Here is a 27231-nt window from a genome sequence, read left to right as displayed (position 1 = left end):
GGTGGAGGGGGGGTTGATCTGGTTTAGAATTTAATTTGTGATGATACAGATCAATGTTAAATGACAAAACTGGTATCATCTGAAGCAGCAGGTTTTCTTGTTAAGTTTGACATTTAACCTATTCTGACATCTAACATCTCCGCTAGGTTTTCATCTATAAATTAGTGCCTATTATGTTAAATGGAAATAGTGTCTTAGCTGAAAAAAACAAAAGTGTTTACACATACTACATTTACAGTAGTTGTTACAGTGACAAATACACATATGCACTTATATTTTTAGAGTTGCTAGTCAGTTTTAAAAAATAACATACGCTAACAACCTATGTTATTTCCTATTTACATTTAGCCTAACAAATTACCACTTTTTTCTCGTTTATCCATGTGCGTGTTGAGAAAATTGACTTAATTTAAAGGACTTTATGAACTAAATGTGTAATATGCCATCAGGGGCTACACATTTTTTGAGAAATAGTTTCTATCTGGACAGTTTGAAATGACCAAGGAGTATTTACCTGATTAAAACGCACGTTCAAAGACTCGCGTGAGTTGCTTCCACATTAGCACCGCCCCACACCACTGCGTGAAAATGATTGACAGCCACCGCCTCCAATGAGACATCAAGCGTAGCTGCGTAGCATAAGATGCGTAGCTGTGAAGCACGGGACAAATGCTGCGTCCCAATTTGCCTACTTTTGGGGAAGAAGGAATAGTACACACCTCTGAGTATGTAGTAGAAGAGTAGGCAAACTTTGTGACATAATATCGCGCAGGGGCGATTCTAGGATTTTCATTTTAGAGGGGCTCAGCCCCCAATGAGGGTATTATATATATATAATAATGTTTGACTAATAGGGGTGGTATGCTAAATTTATATATACCAAAAAGTGCAGTATTCCATTGCATCGATAGGTATAACATATAACTGAATAAGTTCTTCATGGTCTCTCTCTCTCACACACACACACACACACCTGTTTACTGTACACACACAAAATTTTACTATATAGTCTATTATACTATAGCCCCCCTAAAAATGGCCTAGCGACGCCCATGATATCCGTCTTAAAATCGGGTGTTTTGGACCACTCTTTTGCGTTATATTGCATAGTTACGCGCATCCTGTCACTGTAAACTGGCCTGTCAATCAACCTGTTACAGTTAACATCCTCCACATTTCATTTCATTTAACTTCCTACCGTATCAGAGAGAAAAGAAGTAGCACGTTGTTCTGCCAGTTGTGGGTCGTTCATACAGGATAACTTTTTTTTTTGTGCATTTTATGCATAATGATGCATTTAAAAGTTCGCATTGTTGTTGCAGATTAAATAGACTATAACAAGGATAACATTAAATAAATATTTTTAACCAGGTTAAATGTTGATTATTAGTAACTTTAACCCGTTTATCTGAACCTCTCTACTTAACCATTGTTCGCATACACCTGCCATATTTGTAGTTTTTTAACACACTTTATTTATTTTATTTAAAATGTGTTAAAACTACAAATATCTCGGATCACCCAGTAATAAAGAAATTTTAAAATACAGGACAAAGCATGATTTTTTCAAAATAAGTCGGGACATTAAAAATAGAGCTGAAATACGGGATTGTCCCAGGAAAAACGGGACATCTGGTCACCCTATTTATTTGTGTTTGTAGTTCTAAACGGAACCCTTCGCCAAAGCGCAATGGGTTGTGGCCAATATTAGCCAATGGGGCTTAAGTCCAAGGCATGAAGTTCACAAAGAAATTTTAGTTGACCGTTGGTATCGAACTTACTTTTCCATCCTGCAGTTACAGACTGAGCTTGAGAAAGAATTCAACTGATATATGAGACTTCATAACAAGCACATCCTTCTCTTTACTTTCTCATTCTTCCATGTTTCTTTATTAATTATTTCAAACTGTCCCACCCACTGAAAGCTGCACGGGTTATAGGCCTACATAAATACTACACATTTCAAAGACATTAAAGGTCTGTGTGGCATGAGTTGAATTTACCACAGAAGTGTAAGTGGTTAGTTGATTGCTGTCGCGAACAGAACTGAACATGCACTTGACTGGTACAAATGTAAAATTATTATTTTTAACTTTTTCCTTTCTGCAGAAAGCTAAATGTGTGTGGTGATGTGTCTAATTTGTTTTTAATCATAATTTCTTGGTAAAGGATGAGAGACCTGGCGAGCCACATGATTTCTGTCAGAGCCAGGTGTGGCTTCCGAGCCATAGGTTCCCGACCGCTGATTTAGGCCCTACTTCTGAGTCTGAGGATGTGGAACAGCCCCGAGTTGAGCGTCACGCAGCTTATGGTAACCCGAGTTAAAATATTCACCTGGGACCATTCAACTCAATTTTGTTGTCTATAGCGGGCATTTGTTGCAGTGAATTTCTATACCACATAGTGTATTCCTAAACCACATGTCCTTTTTCTAAGCCCTATGCTAAAAAAATTAAAATTCTGATAGTGATAGGCTATCACTTACATTCACAAGAGACCGCAGCCATGCTATTATCACAATACATGAGAGGCTGATATTTGAGTAAGACTACAGAGGAAACAAAGGCTTAAAGGCTATTTCATATATAGGTCAGCCATTCTGCTAGCTACTTTGACACTTTGATGCAAACAACAAGATTCAGATTGAAAGATAATGTTTTGTTGGCATTATGTCTTGCTTTACTCTAAGTATGACAATAACCTCATCAGTCAGTACAGAGTTTGCCATAATTTTTTTAGGGTGCGAGTTTCTACACGAAAGACTACTATGAAGATTATAAAGCCAGTTAGGCTATTTCTGGTAGCTGTTAAAGTAAGTTATAGAAAAATTATGAATTCTTATTTGATTTTAAGAAACTTTGAATAATTATAGACCTATATAGCTTCAATATTTGACCAGTTTATCATAAAACTCAGTTACATAACAGAAATTTCCTAAAAGTTGCAATATCATGCAATCAATCTGTATTGACATTTCAAACAGAACAAGAAGACACATACCTGTACAGATTAAATCCTGTTTGCTCCCATTTGTGATCCCTGGAATCACTGAACAACTTCCATTATTCTTATACTGATGTATTAAAGTTGACTTTTTTCAGTATTGATGACTCACAAACATGATTTGCTGCAAATCCATCAGAATTGTGTCATCAAAATTCGCACCTTCCGATGAACCTCCAGTAAATTTACACGTTCTGTTTTCTTACATAACTAACACATGAAGCTAGAATGCGATTGCCATAGTATATGGTTTGTGCTTTCATCCAGTTTGGGTGTTTTATAAGAATAGTTTTGAGCAAAAAATAGCATTAACCTCATAAATGTGTAGTTTTCACACTATTGGTGCTTCTGAAAAGCCATGGATTAAGATGCCTGGAACCATTGGCCGGTTGCATTTAGTCATCTAATTTTTTGGACCGGTCATAACTTTTTACAGTCATTTACATAAAAATGTAGATTGCCACAGTTAATAATAGCTAGTTAGTCAAACTAGTTCTTTAGACACAATCTTATCATATTAGCTATGTTTATGCAATTGGCCCCAGCATCACATGAGAGGGAGCGCTGACAATAAACATACATTTCTGATTTTATTGTTGTTTGTAGGCTGCATAATTTTCCTTATAAATACCTTTATATTTGGAGTTTGTGGAGGGATATTTCTTTCATCCCCATCGGGGTGTTATTATACATGAAGGTTTCATGCTTCATTTTACTGTTGCATGGGAAATAAATGCATTGAACAAGAACTGATCACTGCTATACTGTCTAGACTCTAGAGGTCTCAGTGGTGTCGTTGACACAGATGGTGATGGCATGGACAGTGCCTGGTCCTTTTGCATTCACACCCTGTTCATCAATAGCACTGTTGGGAACATACTGCCCGATTTTCCTTTGAGAAACTGGCCTCTAAATGCATGCAGCCTGCCACTTGGACTGTTATTTGGAGTCATCAGTCATTATTAGTCTTTTCAGATTCTCCCTTCTGTTTGAACAATCTGCACATCATTCTTCTGGGTAAAAGCTTCTTCTTGCTTCCACATTCTAAAACTTAACTAACAGAGCCTGCAAAAACATTCATGTATTTCAAATATGATTTTATGGCCTTTCCAAAAGTTATTTGGAAATATAAAAATATCACATTAATTTACATTTCATCACAGGCTTTCAAGGTTAAATCAGAAAATAGGTTTAAAGGCAGAATAGTTTTACAGGGAGTGTTACACTGCTGAAGTAATAAATCAGTGTCTTCCATCTCAAAGCAGAGCTTGCAAATATATTTCTAACTGGCAGAGCTTTGTAACCCCCTTTTTTGTTTCCTGCACAACCAGCTTCTTATTTACACGTTTATTGAGCACCCTCAATGATTAAATAATTTTTAGTGTTTACGTACGGGTAAATAACAAAGTTAAATTAGATGATCTACAAGCTATTTGTGCCATGCCATCCTGCTAGAGCCTCACATTTGATGGATTTACATTAGCTGGTGCTAAAATATGTTGATCTTAAAGTCAAGCATGTATAAAAACCGAGTGACCTTGTATACAGAGATACTCTCTGTCAGCATATGTTTGAGCAGTAGGTACTGTAATGGATGTTGTCTTTGATAAATGGTTTGACAATCAAGCAATATATTAAAATGTAAAATGTTAGACAGACACAAGGAGCTTTAAAAAACAATGTCGATACCTATCCTTGATATTACAGACAAAAAGTTATTTTAAAACAGGTGTAATATGTGCTGACTTTAATGACATTTATGAAACATACTAAAAACATGTAATTAAACAAAGAAGATGTCTATACTATAAAATCAGTATGTCATTATAGGTTACTAGATGAGTGGTCAGATTAATGACTTCATCATGACTGGATTTCAGCAAATCCCAACACACAAAAGCACTTCCTCACATCTGCCCTTCTATTGTGTTTTCACAGTTCCCGGAAACACCATTTCAAAAGCCAGACGAGTGCAGACATAAACCTATTCAACAAAACTAAATTTCTCATTCAGCTACACACCGTGAAAATTTGACAATTCTGAGTGTTAAATTATTTGAGGGAACAGAAAGACTCAGATTTGCTCATGATTGCTAAACCAACTGGACAACATATTCTTTTGTGTAGATGTGTAGAAAAAAAGATGTGTCTGTTGTGTTAAGATACACACGAGCCAGACAATTAAATCTGATCTATAGAAAGCATGTTTATATTTACATTTTTTGAATAACATTTACAGCATCTACTCTAAGACCCCTTTTTATCTTGTATGATATTTATCACATCCATGTGCTAATGTATGGACAACTGTAATATTTATAATCCATTTAAGAGGCTTTTAAGGGTTATAGCAACAGCTAAAAATCTCAGTGATGTTTTTTATGAGATATTTACAACAAATGTGTTGACATATTACAATTGCTCCCAGAACTAAATACCTTATATTGTTGTTTTTGTTTAGGTGTGTATGTAAGCCTGAATACACCTTCTGGGGCTTAATATGATGTTTAAACGTAATAATTTACCTTTTAGATTTATGTTTTATTCTTATGCAGTGTCAGGAACTTCAATATTTACATTTTATTGCAATATTGCAAAATAATGAACTTGATTGGTCATATATTGTACCACATTTAATAATAAAAAGTGATGTTGTCAAAGTCAAAGTTAAAGAGATCCCGTTTATTTATTTTGAAATGAATGCATTATTTGAAAAAAGAAAAAGAAAAAAACTAAAAACAAGCATTCAAATTCTTCTGAACCACTACATTAACACTTAACCAACCATGATAAATAAGTTGTATAAATGAGCATATTTTAACAATTAAAATAATTAATATTAGCTTTAAGTTAAAGTGATTCATGACAAAACGGTCAATAAATATATATGCTTGAACAGAGGCTATTCAGTATGTAGTGTAACAGTTTATAGGCAACAATGCCTCGGGTCACTGAAAAGGACCACAATAACAGTCTCATCCAGTTAAATATGAAAGGCATCTTGAAAATGATAAAGCCTTTCGATAAAATGCCTTTCGTGTTTTTTTCCCAGCTACTTCTTAGCTTTAAAGGGGTCATATGATGTGGCTGTGTTTCGTTGTGAAAGCGAAACTACTTTGTTTGGCCTTCCAAAAATGGACACGACTAGAAATCAGTGGTTAAGTTGTATTTACAACACTGTTCCAGAACACTTCAACCCAAATATTCAGATGTGTGCAGCACATATGGAGGACTGTTTCCTGATCCTGGGAGAGTAGACTACAATGCTGGCTGTTCTGACTCAAAGACTAAGCACGTTTTTTATATTTAAAGAGTTTTTATATTTTATATATTTAAAGTGAGTTTTTTGGGCAGTGTAGAATAGGGCTTGTTGTTTGTCATTTCTCTGATCACAAATGCAGACATGGTTTTATGTTTACGCGGTGCGATGCAACGCAAGTCATTATAATCCATAATTATGTCCCCACTGGATGCAACGAATGCCTCGTTTATAATGGGTTTTCATGTTTTTGAATCATCGCTCCAGCCTGACAGGGCATCACAGTATGGTGAGGGGCGTAACATTTCCGTCTCACGCTTGAGGTATTCGGTCAATCACAACGCACTGGATAGCTGGCCAATCACAGCACACCTCGCTTTTTCAGACTGATGAGCTTTGTAAAAATCGACGCGTTTCAGAAAGGCGGGGCATAGAGGAGAAACAATAATGTACAGTATGTGGAAAATAATGTGTTTTTTTAACCTTAAACCACATAAACACATTTCATTACACCAAATACACAAAATAATGTTCTTTTTAGCAGCATCATATGACCTCTTTAAAAAATTAAATAAATATTTTTCTTCTCTGCATTTCTCCTCTGCTTTGCTTGCTTGCTTCCAAATCTAGCTGTCTAATAACCCTGGCATACTATACATATTGTTGGCTCTGTGACAAATTGATTTTGTTCTTCTATTGTAGGTTACTTTGGATAAAAGCATCTGCTAAATGTATAACTGTAATAGTACTGGTAAAAACACAGAATCCCTTTCCACACATCCATCCAGTAAATGTATACACTGATCTTTATATTAACAGACATTCATTGTGTGGGCCAGGGTTCCCATTAACCTGAGAATTTGTGCTCATGTTCCCATATCCCTCAGTGTTTTGTATAGTGAGCTTCCAACAAGAGAGCTTTTCCACTGTATTGCAGAACGATGTGTCAAATATCAGTGACGGCATCTTCCATCCACTTCAAGTAATGCTGACTCCCATCATCGATAGGAAAACTGATGATTTCTGGAATGTCATATGGATGCACAGCTCTGAGGGAACACAAATAAGTCCCAGTTAAAATAATGTATTTGAACACTACAATAACAAGGGAATAAATGCAAATGAAACACCTATACTGTTCTGAAATTGAATTAGAAGCGCGTTAACGGCATGACTTCATTGGCGCCGGCGCAACTATAGGTTAAAGAGATTAAAATACACGTAAGCAAGTTAACAGGTTAAAGTGTCAGCTTTGATGTTAATATGTATTCATTATACTGTTGAAATTGACAGTATTTTCTCTCTTGTTATTTCATAGGGAGCTTCAAAGAAGACCGAAAAAGCCAGAGTCTCAGGTCAGCTGTGACCTGAAGAAGTGAAAATGCATGTGCCCTGTGTTTATCAGTATCCTTATGTTCATTGGGTAAAAAAGAAAAATTATTTGGCTTATTCCCTAAGGTTTCTATAGATACCGTGATATATTGATATCGTAAATTCTTTTGGACACAATAACCATGGTGTGAAAAATCTAATATCGTGACAGCCCTATTCACAATATTCCTCTGCATTTTTTTGTTCAAATAAATGCAGACAAATGCAGGAAGTAAAAGAAAGTAAAATTGTCACTCAAAGTATGTGAGGTAAGAGGTACATATCTTTTGATCTGCTTACAGCTACCACAAAGAGAGCATTTTGTTAGATCCACACAATTTTCTTCAGACTGGGATGCTTTGTTGTCATGGAAACTCTTATACCAGAGGAGAAAGTCTTATACAACGGTGTAGCGTCTCGACCAATCTGACACACTAATTTTAATTTGATTTAACAAATCAATTATTCATTAGGTTAACAAATCGTCACAGTCCCCTCACTCAATTAACTGGATGCCAGCATGTCTGCTCAACACAGTCAATAATCATGCAGATTTATGTTACAAACTTATAGAATTGTACAGTAAGAAAGTTATTTCCTTTAACCAGGAAATTAACGTTCTTAGAATTGACAAGACGGTTGACCCTGAGTGGTCAGCTAAATATCTACAGTGGATCTAAAATATGAATAGTTAATTATAACTAGTTATGGTTAATTATTCATATTTCCCCATGAGCTGATTCGCTACAACGGTCACTACATTTGTTTCATATATCAGATAATTTTACATTTAACAGTGCATGTTGGGTCAATATGTAGCATATTATAAGAAATGTATTTACTTTATATAAGTCACAAGTCTCTGCACCAGAGATGTTCTTGTCCTCACAAGCTGAAAAATAAAGGAAATCATTGATTTAGTATACATAGCATAACCACAATAAGACATATAGACAATGTATAACTTCTCATTAAAGCATTATAAACATCTTTAAAAATAAGAACATTTGATTTGAATGGGAAATCTTAAGTTTGAATAAATATATCAACACACCAACAGTATTTCTGAGGTATCCCGTATCTCTCCTTTCCAGTAGTACCTGAAATCAATACACAATTGATATTTTAGGTAAATTATATTTTGTAAATGCATACATGCATGTAATCCTTATTGGAATATTTTATATTTCTTTTCTTTTTTTATGTATATCTTACAGGAAATCAAAAGATAGTTAAGGGTTTTTCTGCTGTACATGTTGACCAGACGCAGCACTCCAGTTCTACAGTCCAGGCAAGGTTATCTTTATGTTGTTAACTTTATGTTGTTGCTAAAGTTACACTTCAGGCTGCAGTGTTTTGGATTCAGAGCTCATAATGGGTGAAAGGTTAAACTCGCTGGTCTTACATAGTGGTAGTGCGAGGAAATATATTCACGCATGCTGCCAGCCTTTTCTCCATGATGCTCCTAACAGAAAGAGAAAAAGAATTTAGCTTCTCTGTATTTGCATATGACTGCACCACAAGTCAAAAGCACTCTGTGCTCTTTCAAATGTATAGACACACACACAGCTCATCTGAATGCAAGAGTAATACCCTAGGGTCAAAATATAGTTTTAACAGTGGATTTCAATTCAATTTATCAGCAATGCAGCATATACCAAATGATACATTTAAAAAAAAAAAAAAACTATCTACTCAACTTTAAATTTGCCGAACAGGATCATACGCAGCAATGTACATTTGCTTTATTCCATGATTAAAAATCAGTGTCAAGCATCCATTACTGACAGGGTGATTACCAGATTTTGATACCTCACTCAGAATGTTATCAGACTTACATACAAACACAAACACCCTTGAATGAAAGCTTGTTTCCACCACAAGAAACAGGAAATAAATAAAATAAAATTATGACTTTTTTCATCACAATTCTGAGCTTATATCTTAAAATTTGGACTTGGAGTTTTGTCTCATTCAGAACTGCTAAAAAAGTTTGAATTGTAAGATATAAACTTTGTTAACTCGCAGTTGTATTGCATTTACAATCATATCACTGAGAAGAAAAGCCTGACTAGTGAAATCTAAACTATAGCAATTTCTGAAAAAAAGTCATAATTGTGGGATAAAAAGTCGCAGTTATCTTTTTTTCTTTTTTATTCCATGGTGAAATAAAATAATATGTAAATTCTGAGGGGGAAAAAAATTCTAAATTGACAGATATAAACACATACTGCGAGAAAAGTCTGGATTCTGAGCTTATATCTTGCAATCATGTGTTTATATCTAAAAATGCTCAGAACTGTGAGAAACAAAGTCTGAAATTGTGAGATAAAGTCAGAACTGTGAGAAAAGTCACAATTACCTATTCATTGGCGGAAATAAGATTCCATACCCTTGAACAAAAAACTAGTTATATTTTCCATAAAAAGATACAGTAACTGTCTACAGATGGTATGGTGGTTGGCTCAGGAATGTGGACTATGGTTGATTTGTGTTTTCCAGCTCAATGTTTGGCTTGTAGCACTTCTTAGTTTGGCGACATCCCTTAGTTGTGCTGCCATGGCCTAGTCAAATGAAAATTTACCTGCTGCCTCTCTCCTTTCCTGATGCATCTGCCATTGCCTCATACTACACCATGCTTATTATCCTCCCTTCCCTTTTTATTTCCTCAATCAACAGACCTACTGTATGCACGATTCTTCTGACCATGGCAAGATATCATTCCATACTCCAGACCTAAACAGTGCACTCTCAAAAGATCTCATTATTGTTTGCCTGCGTTCCCGATTAATGGTTTATTAAACAAACTGTATGGATTATTACTCCTGGATCAGAAAGAAGCAAATGCACCTTCACACTTGTGTGGTTCTGAACCTCAAGAACCGCTGCACTTTGATAAGCTTATTAGTCTGGAGTGCACTCTAATGACCTATCCACTGTAAAGTGCTCTTTAACAAGAGTATAATGGGAAAATGAATCCTAATGCAACTGAGAGGGAAATGAAGCTCAGGTAGAGATGCTCTATGATATGATCCATGGTGAGGTTTTGCAAGTTCTGTAAAAACGATTGTGAAATGTTATGGACAGCATAGTAATTAAAGAAAATATAATAATAGTTTGCTGTAATTTATGTGCCCATAGAAACAAGACTGAACTGTATTTAATAATGCAGAGCACTATATTTTATAACTACATGCAGTATTATTTTGGTAATAAAAACAACCAGTGGGGCCCTAGAAACTTTGCATCTGATATTTGTCTTATTATTGCAATTAATTGTCTGTTGACACAAACCACATGGCATCCACAAAAACAAACACTGTACTTCAGTGGAACAATGGGTGGAGATGACTGTATTTATCCTGCTGCTGGCCATATAAAGGAAGCTGTCAAAATGGGAAAGCTATTTAAGAAGTATGTTTCTCAATTCCAGCAATATATTTCTGCAACTATGTGCAGTTTTGTCACTAAACATGCCAAGATGTACAACATTTCACAAAATTTTGAGTTCTGACCATTTTACATGTGAACCAAGTGTAGCCCACAGAACTGCAGTAGGTCCTGTCCTCAATGAGGACAGAGCTAATTACATCCAAAAAACATTCATATTATATTGAACACAGTTTTTTAGTGGTCTCAAAGTGTTCAAGTAAAAAAAAAATATTCCACCCAACTTTGTTCCTATTGTCACAAAAAGTGTGATTCTTTTAAACTCTAGTTTGATTATAGGCATCATGAACTGCCTTTGTTTTTTATTTTACACTGTTCTCTGTTATCATGATTTTACATTAAAAAAACATCATAATTTAGCTCATTAATTTTTCTCCTATTAAATTTGGATAAGACAGAGATATTACTTATTGGACCAAAATACAGTACAACGAATCTCGTGGATTACAATTTGCAACTAGACGGATGTACGGTTACTTCCTCTACAGTCAAAAATCTGGGTGTTATATTATAGCAACTTCATCATCATATTTCCCAGCCTGGTTTCTCCCAAGGTTTTTTCTCCATTCTGTCACCGATGGAGTTTTGGTTCCTTGCCGCTGTCGCCTCTGGCTTGCTTAGTTGGGGACACTTCATTTCCGGCGATATCGTTGACATAATTGCAAAGATATTATTTAAACTGAGCTGGATGTTGACATCACTGAATTCAATGATGAACTGTCTTTAACTGAAAAATGAGTGTTTACTATTGTCACTTTGCATTATTGACACTATTTTGCTAATTAATGCTGTTCAGTTGCTTTGACACAATCTGTATTGTTAAAAGCGCTATATAAATAAAGGTGACTTGACTTGACTTGACTTAGCAGTCATAAGCTATTTTCTGTCCTGTTTTGACCCCCCTCATCAGAACGCTCTGTTTGAATAGGCGTTGCGGATTGTAGACTCGGAAGTAAACGCCCACTGCTATGATTGGCTAACAGTTGTGTATGTTTGACAACCTACATCCTTCACAGATGGGCGCTGCTGTGTTTTATGTTAAAAAAGCATACTCAGTAGTCAGTACATATCAAACTATCTGTAATAACAGACAAAGCAATAGTAATCGGATAACGAAAACAGCTACTCACATTTGTGTGTTGCGACATTACTGTCATTTCCAATATAGTCACATGCACAGCATCGTCTTTTAGTTTCAATCTTTGAAAATCCTGAAAATCTTTCTGAAAATCCTGCTTTGAATTGTGCCTTGTTTGTAAACAAATCCGCAGTTAAATGAAGTGAACAAAGGACCAAGTTTTTACTGACACAGTCTGGCACTTCATTATAAATAAAGTTAATTGTGTGGTTTCTGCTAGGGCTGCACGATAAATCGAAATTAAATCATAATCGCGATTAGGCAAAAGGTACGATTGTCATGCACATCTTGTCAGTGAAGCATGGTTCTGTGATCAGTAGTAAATCGGCCAGAGGGCGCTCTCGCACTGAAACTCCAAATACGCCCCGCAGAAGAAACCCATTAAATCCCAATAGCAGTAGCTGAATAAACAGAAGATATAATTGCTTTCATTGATTCAACATAACTAATAAACACACGACTATGACAATATATGGTTTATCTATCTGAGTTAAGGCTGATTTATACTTCTGCGTCGGACCTACGCCGTAGCCTTTACGCCGTAGGCTATGCGTCAGTTTTCATTTATACTTCTGCGTCGTTGTTTGCGTCAACGTGCAGTACACATGCAAACCGCTAGTCTGCAGTGTCCACGGGGATGTTGCTGGTGTAACCCGCAGTACCATCAGCAAAAGCCGAAGAAGAAGCGGCTCGTCGGAGAAGCATTATAGCTGTGACGGCGGCAAATAAATATCAAATCATTAAATCGTATTTTAAAACTACAAAAAGGAGACAACAACGGAACAGGAGATGATGGCATTCTTTCAATCTGCACAAGGACTTGTACCACGGCAGATCAACATTGTTGGTTGGAACAGCAGCTACGCTAATTATGTTTGTATTTGTTTCTCTGTCTTTTGCCACGGGATTGACATCCCGTGGTAACTAGGATTTACACAAGCTTCAGTCTGGATCCAGAACACCTGAGAAGAGATGATGCCAACCCCTCAGAGGACCTCAGATGATGCCAACCATGAAACAACATACAGAACTACCACATTTTGCTATAAGTTTGATTGCATCATATAATAATTGCTGTTAATATTGTTCATCGTCTGTTTTATTACGTCTTAAATTGATTTTTCCGTACTGCTGGTTCGTCTGGTCAGAGGAGAACTGGCCCCCCGACTGAGCCTGGTTTCTCCCAAGGTTTTTTCTCCATTCTGTCACCGATGGGAGTTTTGGTTCCTTGCCGCTGTCGCCTCTGGCTTGCTTAGTTGGGGACACTTCATTTCCGGCGATATCGTTGACATAATTGCAAAGATATTATTTAAACTGAGCTGGATGTTGACATCACTGAATTCAATGATGAACTGTCTTTAACTGAAAAATGAGTGTTTACTATTGTCACTTTGCATTATTGACACTATTTTGCTAATTAATGCTGTTCAGTTGCTTTGACACAATCTGTATTGTTAAAAGCGCTATATAAATAAAGGTGACTTGACTTGACTTGACTTAGCAGTCATAAGCTATTTTCTGTCCTGTTTTGACCCCCCTCATCAGAACGCTCTGTTTGAATAGGCGTTGCGGATTGTAGACTCGGAAGTAAACGCCCACTGCTATGATTGGCTAACAGTTGTGTATGTTTGACAACCTACATCCTTCACAGATGGGCGCTGCTGTGTTTTATGTTAAAAAAGCATACTCAGTAGTCAGTACATATCAAACTATCTGTAATAACAGACAAAGCAATAGTAATCGGATAACGAAAACAGCTACTCACATTTGTGTGTTGCGACATTACTGTCATTTCCAATATAGTCACATGCACAGCATCGTCTTTTAGTTTCAATCTTTGAAAATCCTGAAAATCTTTCTGAAAATCCTGCTTTGAATTGTGCCTTGTTTGTAAACAAATCCGCAGTTAAATGAAGTGAACAAAGGACCAAGTTTTTACTGACACAGTCTGGCACTTCATTATAAATAAAGTTAATTGTGTGGTTTCTGCTAGGGCTGCACGATAAATCGAAATTAAATCATAATCGCGATTAGGCAAAAGGTACGATTGTCATGCACATCTTGTCAGTGAAGCATGGTTCTGTGATCAGTAGTAAATCGGCCAGAGGGCGCTCTCGCACTGAAACTCCAAATACGCCCCGCAGAAGAAACCCATTAAATCCCAATAGCAGTAGCTGAATAAACAAGAAGATATAATTGCTTTCATTGATTCAACATAACTAATAAACACACGACTATGACAATATATGGTTTATCTATCTGAGTTAAGGCTGATTTATACTTCTGCGTCGGACCTACGCCGTAGCCTTTACGCCGTAGGCTATGCGTCAGTTTTCATTTATACTTCTGCGTCGTTGTTTGCGTCAACGTGCAGTACACATGCAAACCGCTAGTCTGCAGTGTCCACGGGGATGTTGCTGGTGTAACCCGCAGTACCATCAGCAAAAGCCGAAGAAGAAGCGGCTCGTCGGAGAAGCATTATAGCCGTGACGGCGGCAAATAAATATCAAATCATTAAATCGTATTTTAAAACTACAAAAAGGAGACAACAACGGAACAGGAGATGATGGCATTCTTTCAATCTGCACAAGGACTTGTACCACGGCAGATCAACATTGTATGTTGCGGACAGCTACTGATGTATAATGTTATGTAGTATAATAAATGATAAGACACTTGTTCTTTGTTTTATTTTATATAAGAAGGTGTAACATTAAAATATATTAAAGTGCACAAACACACACAAAACTCACGTACATATGGAGGGAGGGGTCCTTGCAGACCAATCACAGCGCTTGCGGTCCGCATAGAACTGACGAGCTGTTAGATTTTTGGAGAGGTGCACGTCAGGCTACGGCGTATGGGTGTGCGTCTATGCGTACGCTACGGTGTAGGTCCAACGCAGAAGTATAAATCAGCCTTTAGTCTTATTATAATTTTCATTATAATAAAGTATATAATAATGCAATGCTAATCGACATAGACTTTATCACCTCTTAGAATACTATGAAATATGTTGCGTGCCTTATTCTGTGTAAAAGAAGCCACATCATCTCACAGAAGGATTTATTTCAACACTCGACTGAAGTTATGAAGTGAGTTTGGAGTAAAAACATATTATTAAATGTGATATTTTCACATGCTTTCAGATGGGGCAGCATTTACTACACAGAGCCGTAGTTCACGGAGAAGCTACGCAAACAGCTCTCACTATCGCGAACGATTTCATAATCGCACAATTATATCATCTGCAATTTTTTTGCATAGCTTTGTCAGTGAACTACGGCTCTGTGTAGTAAATACTGCTCCATTTGAAAGCAGGTGATGGAGATTTACTATTGATTACAGAACCGGCTTTACTGACAAAATGCGCATGACAATCGCATTCGATTAATCGTGCAGCCCTAGATTCTGCGTATACCTGCATTTGCCGCTCTTGTCATTTACCTACTACGTGTGCTAATTGGTGGGCGGGGCTAAACAGGCAGTGCTGTAGAAGCAGGCGTTGATCTTCTTCTGCAGAGGCAGGGTTTAGCCACACTATTACATCATAAAGTGGCACATTTTGACGTTTTTGCAGACTGGCTTCAATATAAGCTGTTTTTAGACTAACGAGAAAGTTTTGAGTTCTGAAACTTACAGAATGTTTTTATAGCACAATGACCTCTTATATATCAAATGATCAAGGGAATTTTGATTTCTCAGTTCATGACCCCTTTAAAGAACAAGCAAGTGGGTATTTTGTGCACAAGATTTTTCTCATACATTCGGGCATCCAATAAAAGAAGAGATACCTCCTTTGTCAAACCTTTGTTTGTTAATGCATATTTTTTATGATTATGATAAAAAGATCCAGTTGATCGCTATATAGGTTAAAAGACACCACTATACTGTGTGTAACAACCATAAACAGTGAAGTATTTGCTTATGTTAGTACTAGAAAGCACATCTGGGTTTTTAGTTTGTGGTCTAAAAGCTTCCCACATTCAGAAGCAGAAAAAATTGTTAACTTCGTCAGGGGAAAAAATTTATAGGTTAGCGTTCTCAAGTTCTGTGCTGGGGGATTTTGCCATTGTAAATCAGCTTCAGTTCAAAATAAACTAATATTTACATGTAACAGAATACCTTTATTGTACTGTATGTCACTGACTGCCACATGCAAGCTGTAAACATTACACACCCTTGTCACCTGTTGGCTGAAGGCAAAGTATGTCACTTATTAGCTACAATGAAGCTTATTCTTATTTCTAATCTTCTATATTTATTTCCTTGTGTGTGTGTGTGTGTATGTGTATCACTGTATGCATGTACAATACCTGCCAATGTCTCTAGCGGTTTGTTCTGTGGGACAGTTGACAAGCAGCACAGAGTGATATCCTGCCACATAGCTTCCTGTGACGGCAGAGTGAATCTGAACACACAGTGTCTTCAGCACAGGGTACAGGGCACAAATCAAGACTAAAATCTGTACATAAACACCCACACAAATAGGGGGACAAAACAAAGAACATTAATACAGTTAAGTATGATGCACTAAAAAAAATCTGAATTTATAGACTGTATATATCTGAATTAATAGAATGCATGTATCTTTTTAGGATATTTTCTAAGTGAAGATAAATAAAATGCAACAGGGTATGCATGTACTGTAACATTATTTTCCCGGATAGCTTTAATTAGTGTAACTGGAATAAACTGATGTAAATGGAGACGCATCTGCCAATAATATACTGCTTTTTAGTAATTTTGGATAGTAATTTAATCGATTTAATTCCCATTCATGCATGTACAGTATTAATGAGAATTTTGGGTCGCGCATATACCCTATTTAGAATATCCTCTGAAATGCATTTTTATCTGCATTTTTTATTCACTTTTATGTTACATACAGATATTTGAGAAAAGCCCAGTTATTAAAGAAACATTAGTGTGGAAGAGACTAAAACTTAATTTTTTTCTTTCTTAAAGTTATATGGATAGCTTTCCCCAAAATGGAAATTCAGCCATCATTTATGCTATTTCAGTCATACCTCAGACCTGCATGACTAACTTTCTTCTGTGGAACACAATGATATTTGGAAGATCAAAATATTTGTGTTTGTGTTCTACAGAAGAATGACATTGATACAGGTTTTAAATTACATCAGGGTCTGTAAATTACAGATTTTTATTTTTTTTTGGTTAAGGTTAAAAAACATTTAAAATTATGGACATAATTGATAAATAATGTACAAATTAAATGACTGTCCAATATTACTAAAATGCAGCCTAATAACTGGCAGGAGTGATCATTTTCGGTACTTTTATCAGAAAATGGAAGGTAAATAAAATCCATTCCTATCATATGACTATGCAAATAGCTGTTGATCACGTAAACGGCTTTTTCAAGGTCTTTGCAAGTGAGGAAACAATCCTCAACCTCAGTCATTAAAGAGACAGATCACAGTTGATGGTAGCCATTGACTTGCAGCTTGTTTTTTTCTTCTTCTTGTCAATGGCTACCATCAACTGTTTGGTTACCAACATTCTTAAAAATATCTTCTTATTTGTTCAACAGCATAAAGAAACTCGTACACGTTTGGAACAACTTGAGGCCGACAGAATTTTTGAGTGAACTTTCCCTTTAATATAAGTACTGCCAGACACTCAGCAGCTGATCTTGAGTAAGAATTACTGCTGAATGCACAAGCGCATCTTTCAGAACCACAGAGGTACTTAAACGTGCATTATTGTGCCCGATGTGAAAAGAACAGTGCGGGATTATACTGCGATGACCTGATAACAGATTGTATTTACCACAATGATGCATGTGCTTGTTCAGCTCTTTGAGAAACAAGGCTAGCTAGCTATTTAGTTCAGAAGCTGGAATTGAATTTAAATAGTAGGCCACTAGTTCACATCATGGCTCTTTCTTTTAAGAGCTTTTTTTCCTTCCTGATATTTAATAGCTTGTCAGCTAATTATTAACAAACGGGGCTATTTTGGTGTTCCAAAGCTGTTCAACAAGTTTGCACCGATATAAAGTTGGTTCGACGTTTGACGTTGGATATTAGACAGTTAAAAAAAATCAATAAATTCTTGGTGGATGATCCCATTCATGCATGTACAGTATTAATGAGAATTTTGGGTCGCGCATATACCCTATTTAGAATATCCTCTGAAATGCATTTTTATCTGCATTTTTTATTCACTTTTATGTTACATACAGATATTTGAGAAAAGCCCAGTTATTAAAGAAACATTAGTGTGGAAGAGACTAAAACTTAATTTTTTTCTTTCTTAAAGTTATATGGATAGCTTTCCCCAAAATGGAAATTCAGCCATCATTTATGCTATTTCAGTCATACCTCAGACCTGCATGACTAACTTTCTTCTGTGGAACACAATGATATTTGGAAGATCAAAATATTTGTGTTTGTGTTCTACAGAAGAATGACATTGATACAGGTTTTAAATTACATCAGGGTCTGTAAATTACAGATTTTTATTTTTTTTTGGTTAAGGTTAAAAAACATTTAAAATTATGGACATAATTGATAAATAATGTACAAATTAAATGACTGTCCAATATTACTAAAATGCAGCCTAATAACTGGCAGGAGTGATCATTTTCGGTACTTTTATCAGAAAATGGAAGGTAAATAAAATCCATTCCTATCATATGACTATGCAAATAGCTGTTGATCACGTAAACGGCTTTTTCAAGGTCTTTGCAAGTGAGGAAACAATCCTCAACCTCAGTCATTAAAGAGACAGATCACAGTTGATGGTAGCCATTGACTTGCAGCTTGTTTTTTTCTTCTTCTTGTCAATGGCTACCATCAACTGTTTGGTTACCAACATTCTTAAAAATATCTTCTTATTTGTTCAACAGCATAAAGAAACTCGTACACGTTTGGAACAACTTGAGGCCGACAGAATTTTTGAGTGAACTTTCCCTTTAATATAAGTACTGCCAGACACTCAGCAGCTGATCTTGAGTAAGAATTACTGCTGAATGCACAAGCGCATCTTTCAGAACCACAGAGGTACTTAAACGTGCATTATTGTGCCCGATGTGAAAAGAACAGTGCGGGATTATACTGCGATGACCTGATAACAGATTGTATTTACCACAATGATGCATGTGCTTGTTCAGCTCTTTGAGAAACAAGGCTAGCTAGCTATTTAGTTCAGAAGCTGGAATTGAATTTAAATAGTAGGCCACTAGTTCACATCATGGCTCTTTCTTTTAAGAGCTTTTTTTCCTTCCTGATATTTAATAGCTTGTCAGCTAATTATTAACAAACGGGGCTATTTTGGTGTTCCAAAGCTGTTCAACAAGTTTGCACCGATATAAAGTTGGTTCGACGTTTGACGTTGGATATTAGACAGTTAAAAAAAATCAATAAATTCTTGGTGGATGAGTATAATTGTATAAAAATGGCTTATCTGAAAAGCATTAGAACGTAAAACTGCACACACATCGCAGTATGTGTTTTACTCCTCCTCGATATGTTGCAACGCATAAAGTCTCCAGCAGCAGCGAGCTAGCGCTTAGGCCGGCTAGGGACCGTCTACAAAGTACACGTAAAGGATAAAACGATTAATATTGTTTCCCACCGGAATGTGTTTTTTTTTTTACAATTAACAAAACAAGAGCAATATGTGCACCAAGGTCTTTGATAGATATAAAGACAAACACTTATAATTTACTTGAATTTAAATAAGAAATATTGTAAACAAGATATGTGATAGTGGTTATTATTATATTATTACTATTAATAAACATAATAATAAAAGAAAAACAATATTAAAAATCATTAGCATTCCATAATCCAGTGTTTATGCAGTAGGCTGATTCCAGGTCCTTGTGAGAACATTTTAATGTTCGTTGTTTTCACAGAAGTAGTATGACACCAAAAAAGCACACACTATTGAAATTAAAACCAATAAATAAATTCATTTAAAATAAATACACTCTTCTGTATCAACCTCATGGTGTGTCTTGTTACTGTTTTTATAAGAACATTTTTATATTTGTTTTAGTCACAGAACTATTTATTAAAAACACAGTTTTATTACACAACTTCAATGGGTGTGTCTTGTTACAGATTAGACACATATTTTGATGGTGGTTTTAGCCACAGAGCTATAACTGAACACATAACAAATTAAACCAATACATAATTTAGTTTAAAATAAATAACATTTTCTCAGCTTCAAAGGCTGTGTCTTGTTACAGATTAGACACATATTTTGATGGTGGTTTTAGCCACAGAGCTATAACTGAACACATAACAAATTAAACCAATACATAATTTAGTTTAAAATAAATAACATTTTCTCAGCTTCAAAGGCTGTGTCTTGTTACAGATTTCTTAAAGAACATTTTGCAGTAGTTTTCATTGTCAAAAGAGAAGCAGAAGTCACGCTATTGACATTCAAGAATAACTTGCGAAACCTTCCAAAAAGTCTCCAGTATTACTGCCCCCTAGAGGAAGATATTGCAGTGATTTGACTGAGTTTGACATTCAAACCTTTAATAAATTAATTTAAAATGCATACAGTTTTCCATCTCAACTTCAAAAGCTGTGTCTTGTTAATTGGGCCTATAGCATTTCTATGCAGGTTTTACTCTCATTTGTAAATGAGGATGCATGCTATTTAATTTAATATTTTAATTCAAATCTGTTAATAAATTCATTTAAAATGAATAGCCTACAGTCTTCTATTTTAACTTCAAAAGGTGCGTCTTGTTTCTGATTCCTAAAGTAACATTTAAATTCAGGTTTTACTCTTGTATGTAATTCAGGACACATGCTACTGAATTAAATTCAAATCTGTTAATAAATTAATTTAAATGAATGCAGTTTTCCATCACAACTTCAAAAGCTGTGTCTTGTTACTGGTTTCTAGAAGAATATTTTAATGTTGGTTTTAGTCACAGAATTATGAGAGAACACATGCAATTGAAATTGAATAGCCAATTAAATTGTTTATTAAGCTGATTAACCAATACATCAATTAGTTAGAAACCGTTTTGTTTCTTTAAAAACCCTTTAATGTTTTGTAAGAGAGATCACACAAAATGCATGTTATTTTTTTAGTACTGTCCTGAGTAAGATATTTTGCATCAAAAATGTTTACATATAGTCAAAATAATAGCTGAATTATGTCAGAAGCTTCAGAAGAAACCTATATGTTTCCTGGAGAGTTTTTCTGAAGAATAATGGACAGTTTAACTGCTCGGGACAAATAAGGGACTCATCAACAAATGGAATTTTTAAATTAAATTCAACAGTGTATGTCCTGATTTACATATGAGAGTAAAGCCTGAATTTAAATGTTCATTTAGGAATCAGAAAATAGACACACCCTTTGAAGTTGAAATAGAAGACTGTATTGATTTTAAATTAATTTATTAAAGGTTTAAATGTCAAACTCAGGCAAATCACTGCAGTATCTTCCTCTAGGGGGCAGTAATACTGGAGACTCTTTGGAAGGTTTCGCAAGTTATTCTTGAATGTCCGCGTGACTTCTGCATCTCTTTTGACAATGAAAACAACTGGAAAATGTTCTTTGAGAAATCTGTAACAAGACAGCCTTTGAAGCTGAGGTAACTGTATTTAGGTAGTTGGTAGATTGTATTTATTTTAAACTAAATTATGTATTGGTTTCATTTTCTATAGTATGTGTTCAATTATAGTTCTGTGGCTAAAACCATCATCAAAATGTTCTTCTTGGAATCAGTAACAAGACACACCTTTTGAAGTTGAGATGGAAAACTGTATGCCTTTTAAAGGGGTCATATGATGCGATTTAAATTTTTCCTTTCTCTTTGGAGTGTTACAAGCTCTTGGTGCATAAAGAAGATCTGTAAAGTTGCAAAGACTAAAGTCTCAAATCCAAAGAGATATTCTTTATAATTGTGAAAGCGAAACTACTTTGTTTGGTCTTCCAAAAGAGGACGATATCTGCTTCGTCATGCCTGGAGCTGATCCGTGCTGGTCGCTGAGGAAATACAACAACTTTGCGCTGTGGATCGCCAGATCGGCTTTCACCGTGGACGAAGCGGAGTCCAGCCCAGGGTCGTCCCATGTGGTTGCCGCAAGCCCTCTGGACGCTCCTTCGTCGAATCAACCGGCCGCTCCGTTCTCAAGCCCACCGGCCTCCGCTCACTCAAGCCGTCGGCTTCCGCTCACTCTAGGCCACCGTGTGTGACGCTGTGTTTCGTTGTGAAAGCGAAACTACTTTGTTTGGACTTCCAAAAGAGGACACGACTAGAAATCAGTGGTTAAGTTGTATTTACAACACTGTTCCAGAACACTTCAATCCAAATATTCAGATGTGTGCAGCACATTTTATGGAGGACTGTTTCCTGATCCTGGTAGAGTAGACTACAATGCCAGCTGTTCTGACTCACAGACTGTAAGTAAGTTTATTATATTTAAAGAATTTGCCACTGATGATTCAAACGCGAGTTTTGGGCAGTGTAGAGTAGGGCTTGTTGTTTGTCATTTCTCTGATCACAAATGCAGACATGGTTTTATGTTTACGCGGCGCGATGCAACGCGTAAAAAGACAGTATAAGTTATTATAATGCATAATTATGTCCCCACTGGATGCAACGAATGCCTCGTTTATAATGGGTTTTCATATTTTTGAATCATCGCTCCGGGCTGACAGGGCATCTTCACAGTATGGTAGGGGCGTAACATTTCCCGTCACACGCTTGTGGTATTCGGCCAATCATAACGCACTGGATAGCTGGCCAATCACAGCACACCTCGCTTTTCAGACCGATAAGCTTTGTAAAAATCGAAGCGTTTCAGAAAGGCGGGGCATAGAGGAGAAACATTAATGTACAGAATGTGGGAAATAATGTGTTTTTTAACCTTAAACCGCATAAACACATTTCATTACACCAAATACACAAAATAATGTTCTTTTTAGCAACATCATATGACCCCTTTAAATTAATTTATTCACATTTCTGAATTTTAAACTCAGTCAAAACAACTGCGATGTGTTCCTCTAGGGGGCGGTGCACTGCACATCTTAATAAGCTTTTTCTATTATGCCATTTTTATGGTTCCTAATATTGTTTTGGGAGTCTCCTACAATAGGATTACATGCATTCAAGGTCAAAAAAGGCTTTTGTTTTCTCAAAATATGAATTTAATATCACCTCATTTTCCAGCGATTCTCAAACGATTTGTTCGAAGCAGTTCAAGGATTCAGTCTCTCTAAACCCCTCCTCTCCGTGAGCCTGCTCTGCTCTGATTAGTCAGATGGCCTAGTCTGTTGCGATTGGTCTACGGCGTACAGCGCCTGTCGGAAACGATACGCCCATTTCAGCAGTATTTTGAACGCTCTATAGAAAGTATAAACATCTATTATTTATCATACTTACAGGTTGTGATTCAGTGGAGCAGCTGGTCCAAATAAACAGGATACTGATCCATCTTTCAACAGCAAGCGTTTTGTGAATCCCGTGTTGAACTCCCCGAGATTAGAGAAGCAGTCGTCAGTAGAATGACGTGTTTGTGGGCGGGGTCAAGTTCGCGGCCGGTCAACGTGTACAACATAGGCACGCATTATGCAAATGTGTTACCCCATGACGTGTAGCCGTCTCGGAAGTGGGATTCGAATTACTAACGATTCGTTTCAGCTGTTCAGAGTCTATTCTTTATTTTGGGAGACAATAACTTTATTTATCATGCACTTTCAGCATCACAACTTTGCAGTTCGTTTACATTCACATACAGCTACATTACACACTGCATGAAAGGCAATATTGGAAATGGCATAATACGGGCACTTTAATTTTTACATTTCAATAAGTTTTTTTGTCTTATAGTTATGTCAATAATGTCAACATTGAAATGTTCTTTTAGGAACAAGTATCAAGACACACCCTTAGAAATTGAGAAGAGTAGGCCTACATTTATAGGAAATTAATTGATGTGTTTGTTTACATTTTAATATCATGTGTTGTCTTATAGTTCTGTGAATAAAACCAACATCTACCTGTTTGTTTAGGAACCACTAACAAGACACACCCTTTGAAGTTAAGATAGAAGAGCATATTTACTTTACACTGATTGATGTATTCGTTGACATTTCAATATCATGTGCTGTGTTATAGTTTTGTGAATAAAACCAACATTTAAAATTTAAATGTTCGTCTATGAACCAGTAACAAGACACACCCTTTGAAGTTGAGATGGAATACAGTATGTTTTAAAAATGAATGTTAACAGATTCAACTTTAATTCAATAGTGTGCATCCTGATTTTCATATGATAGCAAAAGATGGCTGTAAATATTGTACTTTGAACAAGTAACAAGACACACCCATTTAAGTTTACATATCAAACGGTGTGCATTCTAAATGAATTTATTTAAACTTCTGAATGTCAAACTTGGTCAAGACGAGTGCAATATCTTCCTCTAGGGGGCGGTAAACTGCACAATATCTGTAATGCTTTGCAAGCTTTTTCTCAATTGTTCCATTCCAATAGCTTTTGTTGTGCTATAGTTCTGTGAATAAAACCAACATCTAAATGTTCTTTTATGAACCAGTAGTAAGACACACCCCTTAGATCTGAGATTTTTTTTTTATACATTTTATAAGTGAAGCATTTAGATGGAATCATTGTGCTTTTTGCTCTTGGTTTTGCACTTTGCAGACGGTCCCTATCCTGCACTTTTACATTATAAGGTCCATCAGTTACAATACCTTAAGGCAGATTAAAACACATTGTGTGTTCTCTTCTACATTTGAAAACAATTATAACACATTATGTTTCTTGTCCTTGTGCTAAATCATTAAAGAACTATTGAAGCTTTCCGAGGCTGAATCTCTGACAATTGTCAAACGTCAAATGTCGAATCAACTTTATATCGGTCAAGTTTGCGCAGTGACAGCAATCAAGTTTAAGCATGTCAACAGTCTGTAGTGTTCAACTTGCTAAGCACGTGCCGCTTAAGTCTCTCAGTATAAATGTCACGTATCGAGGGGAATAAAACTGGATTTACCATGCAAAAGACAACAAATCCCGATCGAGGAACAGCCGAAGTCATTATGTCCTTGGGATACCGCTGGTACAAGCACTCCGGTTTGTTCTCTTGCATAATGATTTCACAACACTAGAAGTTACATGGCCGGTGAAGTGCAGGCAACTGTACGCATTTTATAGGAGGATCATCTCGTCAGGTGTCCAGCAGGTTCATCTCACTCGCATCATAATCTGTCGGACAGTTTGGATAGTCGGGCATTTCCCAAAGCGGCCGTGTGTTGCACTTGATGCTGATTGAGTGACGCTCGTATCCGGATACCGGGCTTCCAATCAAGAGCGATCAACGGGTCTCATCATAAGAGGATTGGAAACCTAATAAACTCTAGTGCTGCTTCTGGCTGTTGGTAGTTTGTTATGGACTGCAGTCATACATGTCACGGTGGCTTTTTCGATTGTTTAAATTCATCTTCGAATGTATTCAAAAATTCATGTTTGTTTACAAAACCTCGAAACTGTTCTAAAACCTGTAATGCACTAATTTAAGCCTTTACCAATACATATAAAACAACCCTTACGAAAAAGAAGTTTATTCAAGTGTGCTATTAGTATACTTCTTTTAAACTAAAAATATGAAAGTATACGTTTAGTCTACTTTTTATGTACTTCTCAGAAATGGGCTTTATGTACTTCTCAGAAATATACTTACAATTACATTTAAGTATACTTGGCTTATACTTAGAAAAAGTCTAAATATATTTGAGCTATAATTGTGTTCCGAGAATCCGTGTTTTCATTGGTATACTGTAGGGGGGGCTAAGGTGCTGTGTGTACATTAATGAGGAAAAAAAATTTACTTAAATGATTTTAGCAAATGGCTGCAATATAACAAAGAGTGAAAAATTTAAGGGGGTCTGAATACTTTCCGTACCCACTGTATATATATATATATATAAAAACCTTGACAGCTGTGGTTGGCAGAAAAAAGTTTGAAATGGTAATTTACAAAACAAACAAACAAACAAATAAATACAATTTAAAAATGAAACTGGTAAATCCAATGGCCCTGTTCTTCTAAACTAGCAAGTTCATGCTGCTCTACGAAAATGTAACATATACTGACAGCCACCATAATGAACCTGGTGGTAAAGAGAAAGACACATGATGAATTAAAGTCCATCACAAATAGCTTTACCACAAGCTGAGGTAAATACTAATATATTAAAGGTGCACACAGTTGTATGCACGTAAATACAAAAAACACCATCATGGTAACACATTGAACCCTAATACACATGACTGATACCAAAAACTATAAACTATAAAAATGTGAGTTGTCACACAAGAAATTGTAGGAATGTCAGTTTATGGTTTTTCACTGTAAATTATAAGATGACTCATTCTTTTTTATTAAGAAAAACTGTACATTTAACAGAACTTTACCATAAAATATTATGAAATGTTCCGTTAGATGTATTAAGCTATAGTTTTCCCCTGTATATAGAAAGGGAATAGGTTTTTACTGTAGCATTTTTACAGTCTTTTACAGCTAAAATTAATTTTATTTTTAATTTATCAGCACAGCACAGTCTGCAACCACAAAACAAAAACAAGCAAACCCTACTATTAATATATGAGTACAATGTATTAGTCTTGATTTCCTGCTAATATTTATGATAATTTGCATGCATTTCATGCAATGTAAAAATTTGTTTTGTTTTTTTTAATTTTTCTAACAATTCTACCAGTCTTTTATAGTTAAAATTACAAATAATTTTTTTATAGTGCATTGTAAATATATTTGGATAAAAGTGTTTGTCAAATGCAGAAGTGTATGCACTAAATTTAATTTAAATACGTTTTTTACAAAAACAGTTTTTAAAATGTATTTTTAAAAGTTTTAATTTGAGCAGCATTGAGGTAATTGAGCTCTGAGATGAACTTTGATGTTTAGTAGAACACAATATTATAAAATAGAATTAATTCTATATATCTGATATGACTATCTA

The 27231-nt window shown here is 35.8% G+C and overlaps 2 protein-coding genes across 2 annotated transcripts in view; both read right to left on the bottom strand.

Moving 5' to 3' along the window:
* The window catches only part of LOC107597964 (disabled homolog 2-interacting protein-like), a 159481-nt gene extending 158873 nt beyond the window's left edge, over window positions 1-608 (bottom strand). The window contains exon 1 of the mRNA XM_016289180.1: window positions 515-608. The gene's annotated coding sequence lies outside the window, so the exon portion shown is untranslated. The remainder of the gene's footprint in view (window positions 1-514) is intronic.
* A 6197-nt stretch (window positions 609-6805) lies between these two features.
* LOC107598209 (protein CutA homolog) lies at window positions 6806-25554 on the bottom strand. The gene is made up of 6 exons (XM_016289488.1): window positions 25245-25554; window positions 16538-16686; window positions 9039-9098; window positions 8688-8733; window positions 8476-8525; window positions 6806-7311 (listed from the first exon to the last, which is right to left on the bottom strand). Exons 1-6 carry the CDS (start codon window positions 25338-25340, stop codon window positions 7209-7211), a joined length of 504 nt encoding a protein of 167 aa, XP_016144974.1. The 5' UTR covers window positions 25341-25554; the 3' UTR covers window positions 6806-7208.
* Between the last annotated feature and the right edge of the window lie 1677 nt (window positions 25555-27231).

Source organism: Sinocyclocheilus grahami, unplaced genomic scaffold, assembly GCF_001515645.1.
Source record: "Sinocyclocheilus grahami isolate Dianchi unplaced genomic scaffold, SAMN03320097.WGS_v1.1 scaffold12.1, whole genome shotgun sequence".
Lineage (NCBI taxonomy): Eukaryota > Metazoa > Chordata > Actinopteri > Cypriniformes > Cyprinidae > Sinocyclocheilus > Sinocyclocheilus grahami.
Note: the sequence above shows the minus strand (reverse complement) of the source record. Positions and strands in the feature narration are given on the sequence as shown.